The 5,232-nt window shown below is 40.1% G+C and overlaps 1 protein-coding gene across 1 annotated transcript in view; it reads right to left on the reverse strand.

Moving 5' to 3' along the window:
- Positions 1-6: 6 nt before the first annotated feature.
- Positions 7-5,232, reverse strand: part of LOC104956278 (solute carrier family 43 member 3-like) — a gene marked incomplete at its 3' end in the record, with an annotated part of 6,755 nt that continues 1,529 nt past the window's right edge. Inside the window, exons 4-12 of the mRNA XM_010783752.1 lie at positions 3,431-3,477; positions 3,262-3,338; positions 2,650-2,742; positions 2,419-2,558; positions 2,015-2,118; positions 1,746-1,889; positions 1,139-1,246; positions 692-878; positions 7-49 (exon numbers count right to left, since the gene is read on the reverse strand). Coding sequence (XP_010782054.1) covers positions 7-49; positions 692-878; positions 1,139-1,246; positions 1,746-1,889; positions 2,015-2,118; positions 2,419-2,558; positions 2,650-2,742; positions 3,262-3,338; positions 3,431-3,477 — 943 coding nt within the window. The remainder of the gene's footprint in view (positions 50-691; positions 879-1,138; positions 1,247-1,745; positions 1,890-2,014; positions 2,119-2,418; positions 2,559-2,649; positions 2,743-3,261; positions 3,339-3,430; positions 3,478-5,232) is intronic.

Below are 5,232 nucleotides of genomic sequence, written 5' to 3' on the forward strand. Positions count from 1 at the left end.
TAGAGCCAGGACCAGGCCATACAGCTTCGTAAAGTGGCACAACGGGAAACTACACACACACACACACACACACACACACACACACACACACACACACACACACACACACACACACACACCGATCAAGTATTTAAAACAATCTTAGATGAAGGTAACACTTACAAAATTGTCCACTTAAAACCCATATAATGAACGAGCCTACAAGTAAATAAGAACACATGATGTAGAAAACGTCTACTTCAGGTCAATCCTCATTTTGGTGGGATAGAACAAACTCAATGAGCTTCAGTTCTCCTTAATTGGATATATGAGTTTTTTAAAACATAAATACAGCCAGAGAAGCTCATATACATCAACATTACGCTTTACAGCATATCCCTCATCATACATTATGATCACAACAATACAACATTGTGTAACCCTTTTTCAAGACTCTTTAGCATGAGAGTCGGGACACCTATCGTTTTGAAGCACATACGCCAGCAGTTAGTTGTGGATGGTTAACAGCAGAAGTTGTAGACAAATACATCAACAAACATCCTTTAAATGTATTATCCAGTGTGATTGATGGGTACACAATGGTCAGGTTATTTATGAAAGTTGCTGAATGGTGTATGTGTGCTGCATGCCTCAAGAACATGCTGTGTCCTGAATTAATTTGTATGTGGTCGTATGTGTGTTTGATACTCACGCCACATTGATGAAAGCTGCGTTGCCGCCAAAGAGGAAAGAGCGGTTGATTACCTCCAGGACAAATGTGAAGTACTGAAGCGGCAGGGAGGGGATGCAGGCACAGACTGAGAACAACACACACTGCAGCGCCGTCAGGAAGAGAGAAAGTACTGAGGCCCTCAGATCTGCTTCCTGTTCACTCTCTCCTACAGATGCACACAATACAACACACACCTGTTCCTTTAAAGAGAAACTCTGCTGACATCTCCATACATACAGACCAGAGCACTCAGCCGCAACTAATCCCTTTAATGACGTAGGCACGCTGAACATGATCATATTTTATTCACTATATGGTAAGGGCCCACTGACTGTGCTGTCTTGTGCCCTGAGATGGGTCTCACTTTAGGACACCATGTCTTTCTCATGTTGGGTTTATTACAAGCTCTTTTTAGAATGTTGTTACCTTCAGTGCTAGGTTTGCCCTTGTTTCTGTCGAAGATGAGGCCATTCCATGGAGCACACAACACACCACACAGCTGTGTTATAGCAAAGGCATCGGTGTACCAGCTCACTGTGAGACACACAAGCAAGGACAAGATAGTTAGAAACAAAAATGTCCTTCAGAGTCTAACATCCCTCGTACTACAGGAATCATGAAGCAGAACAAGTTGATCAGGGATGCCACCTTGTAGCCCGGTTCCTGCAAGATGTGGGCAGTCAGTTTCTTGTTGCTGAGCCAGTCAGAGTCATAATTCATCCGTTTTAATTCACTGTTAACCAGATATTAGCAAGGAGCATGCTGGGTAGTTAAACAGCCCAAGGTCCATACTGGGGCGGCCTATACTCTCTTATACTCTGGCTCTTACGGTGGTGCTTGATCCAGCTGGTCTTGCTGGATTTTTTGAAGGTGTTGGCTGTGATAATCTGCCAAGTTTTCCAATGTGAATGAGTTTATTTCTGCCAGAGACTATGTGCTGTGGTTACCAAGGCGGAAAGACGGTATGATAAGGAAGGTTTGCAGGAAATTTGCTTAGACAATCAGACAAAAGGTAGTGTTTGTGCATGTTTACCAAGTGAAGGATCTCCATCCGTCAGCCGATGCAGCATGGGGTTGAGGGTGCCGATGTAGAGGTAATGTCTGAGCAGCATCACTGACAGCCACAGCAGGTGCCACCAGAAGAGCCTGGACTTCAAACACTCACGTAAACTCTTCTCTGAGGGAGACAAGAGGAGACCGTAGAGATGGATGAAGATGAGGAAAGAACAAAAATAAAGACAGATAGAATATTTGATTAGTTTATCCTGTTTTAAATATCTGTGCGATTTGAAGTGAACAGACCTTGACCCACAGGGACGTCCTTGACATCCTCTGTTGTCGGTTGATTGTTACCCTCCGCTGTTATCTGCTCCAAGCTCAGAGTCTTTGATTTACCACAGGTTATCCTGACAAAGATCAAAGGTGACAAGGGCCCTTTTTACACCTGGGATTAGCATGCGTCTGGGGTGATTTGATCACAAGTGTACACATGAAAGCTCAATGTTTTGCAGCTTTTTCATATGAATAATACATTAATCTCTGTGAAAGGAGCACCCAAAATAATAGATATACAAAATAACATATTCTGAATACTATCAACTCACATTGCTCTGATGTCTATACAGTAAACAAGAACTTCTAACATAGAGCACAGATCAAAAAGTATTCTCTTGATGTGTGGGCGTGTGTGATTTTTGTATCTGTACCCGCATGTGTAGCCATCAGGCAGAGGGTGGGGAATTTTGCCTCGGGGCAGCAGGAAGAAAGTCCTGAGCAGGTGAAGGACGCTGCAGGCGGAGAGGAAGAGGAAGGAGGGGAGGAAAAAGATGCCAGCCTCATGCAACAGCTGCAAAACAGAACAACAAGGTCATTGTTACAACATGATAGTGTTTGAATATATTGCAAATATACGAAAATAGTGAGCGAGTGTTTCTTACCTTAATGACAAGGAAGAGCGCGGATGAAGAGCCAATGGACCCGTTATAGAGAGTGATGACAGTGGAGCGATGTGACCCGAACAAGATTCCTAACTTCATGAGATGAATACAAACATTTTTTTTGATGATTTTAATTTCTTGTTTGAATATGATGATGTGGTTTTCTACTGCATCATTTGAATTAAACATTACCCTTTAGGACTCGGTTTCTAAGAAAAGTGTGAGGGAAAACTCCTTTTTTTGGTTGGGTTCCTGTTAAGTGATGCATTGAGGACAGATGTTTAAAGGTTTCAAAGCTTGTGAAAAATCAGATCTTGAACATCAATCCTCTTATGCTTCCAAAAAGCTCTGATAACTGTGTTTCACAGTCTAAGTTCTAAGGCGTTATATGACTTAGAGGTATGGTTTTGATCCTGTGTTTACAGGAGAAAAATCTCAAATATGTCCAAAATGTTAAGGCAAAAGCAAATATATTAGCCACAGTCTGATTCTGAAACATAGGAAGGATTGATCAAGCCTCATCTCAATCTAAGAGTCTGAACATGAGAGGTTAAACAATGTCCTGATGGATGGACTTTACATTTTCTTTTATCTCAGAGACAGCTTTAGTACCTGCAAGTTGGTCAGTAGAAACATGTTGCCACCCGACGCCATGAGGGCGAGAGCTGGGAACATCAGGTTTGATAAAGCTGATGAAAATAAAAGAGCAACAACAGACGTAAGATTACTTACGTAGACCATTAGTGATTACAAAACAACAAGACAGAGAAACGTTTTTCACCCGCAGTCGAGAAGGCCATCATCAAGGTACCCGTGGTGTAAAGAGTTCTGTTGGAAATATACATTTCAATGTTTTAAAAGACATGATATTTTACAAGACCAGAACATTTAAGTTAGCTAGCTTACAGCAGATCTGCAATTATATCTGAAATAATCCTTCTATGACATCGTTAAAATAAGCGTAAATAAACGTACATTTTATGGATGTTTTCAGCGACAGTGACAATTGGCCAACTTTATAATCCCCAAACGTGTTTTTGTATTTGCAACTTTTAGGAAACTGCTGCGCGTTTCCCACCTTGTAAATATTTTTGGCCGTTGTAACACGTTTTGGTCATTGCAAAAAACAATCCGATAGCAGAGGAGACATGAGGAAAAGATTTGATAGAAACATAGATGCAGCCTGGATGTGGAGAAGTGTCGAAATGTGTGCAAGCGACAATATACTGTATATAATAGCCTAGCGTGAGTAGAAGCAGAGCAAATAAAAGCACAAGCAGGTCATGGTTTCCAAGTAAAACGTTTCTTTACTTGTATTGTTTTTTTATGACTATTTATTTGTTAATGCACGGGTGTGAGGTTGTGGTGATCTTTCGAGTCAGTGTCCTATCATAACACACCACTATTAGTCCAGATTGATAGTAAACTACATCAATTGAAAAGAAAGTCTGAAATGATATCATTAAATGTAAGTGCTTTTTAATCAAATGTTGTCTTTACACACAGCTGTAAAGCTTAAGGACACAAACAAACTGCAGAGCTTCAAAAGTGCATTTCAAATGCTGCAGTTTGAAGTTAAACTTTAAACTCTTAGAAAGGTTGTGTTGATGATTAATTGCTATTGACTCTGCTGCAGTTTTTCTTTTTTTATAGTCAGTCTTTTCTTTTGTCATAGTCAGTTTTAAGTTTTTTTGGGTAAGTTTCTATTTTTTTTAATAGTCAGTTTAAAAAAAAAATTTTTTCGGTTTTTATTAAATAAATCTTATATAAATGGTGATGCAAAGTTAGACGATGTATTACATCTTTGCTTGGATTTAAGCATCACACTTTCAGTCAAGTGCAATTAACTAGGGGAGGTTCTCACTTAATTTCTTCCCCACTAAGGACACAAGGATTTATTGATGTTCTTTTCTAGTCAATATTCAAAATTACATCCCTCTTAGCTTTACGGCTAATGGGCTTTAAAGGTCGCCTATCATGCTATATTTAGGCAATAGCATAGGTCAGATATATACAAATATATAAAAAACATGTCTATGAAGTGTTTTGGTCAAAAACCAAACAGATCACCCATTCTAGTCATGCCTCATATCCCGCTATTTCTCTTCCTGTTACAAAAGTGCTGATTCTGGGTATCAACAGGTCTCTCTTGAGAATGAGACCCTGTGTCTCAATGAGATTTTCACCTGTATAAATAAAGGCCAAAAAAATAAAAAAGTTTTTTTTTTTTTAAACTGAAACAAACAAAAATAAGAGGGGGCGGAGCTTATTCATGCGGGACCTGGCAGATACTGTCTAAAATGCTGCGGTGATGAAACGCAAGGATTATTAGATCAAGGATTATTTCTGAATCAGTATGGTTGCTGCTAGGTCCTAAAACGCAGGCTATACTGGCAGTTTAGCGTTCGCCTGGGTGTCGTGATTAGGTCTGCGTAGTCTTTGTTGGGGCTGCAAACCTGATATACCAGCCAAATGTATCGTAACATTGGTGAGTCTTCGATTGGACATGACCTCTCGTTTACACCACATCTTCTTTCGTTCTTATTTTCCTTGGTGGACACCATTTTGCCGTTCTCTCTTCTG

This window comes from Notothenia coriiceps, unplaced genomic scaffold, assembly GCF_000735185.1.
Source record: "Notothenia coriiceps isolate Sejong01 unplaced genomic scaffold, NC01 NC01_scaffold00025765, whole genome shotgun sequence".
In the NCBI taxonomy this organism is placed as follows: Eukaryota; Metazoa; Chordata; class Actinopteri; order Perciformes; family Nototheniidae; genus Notothenia; species Notothenia coriiceps.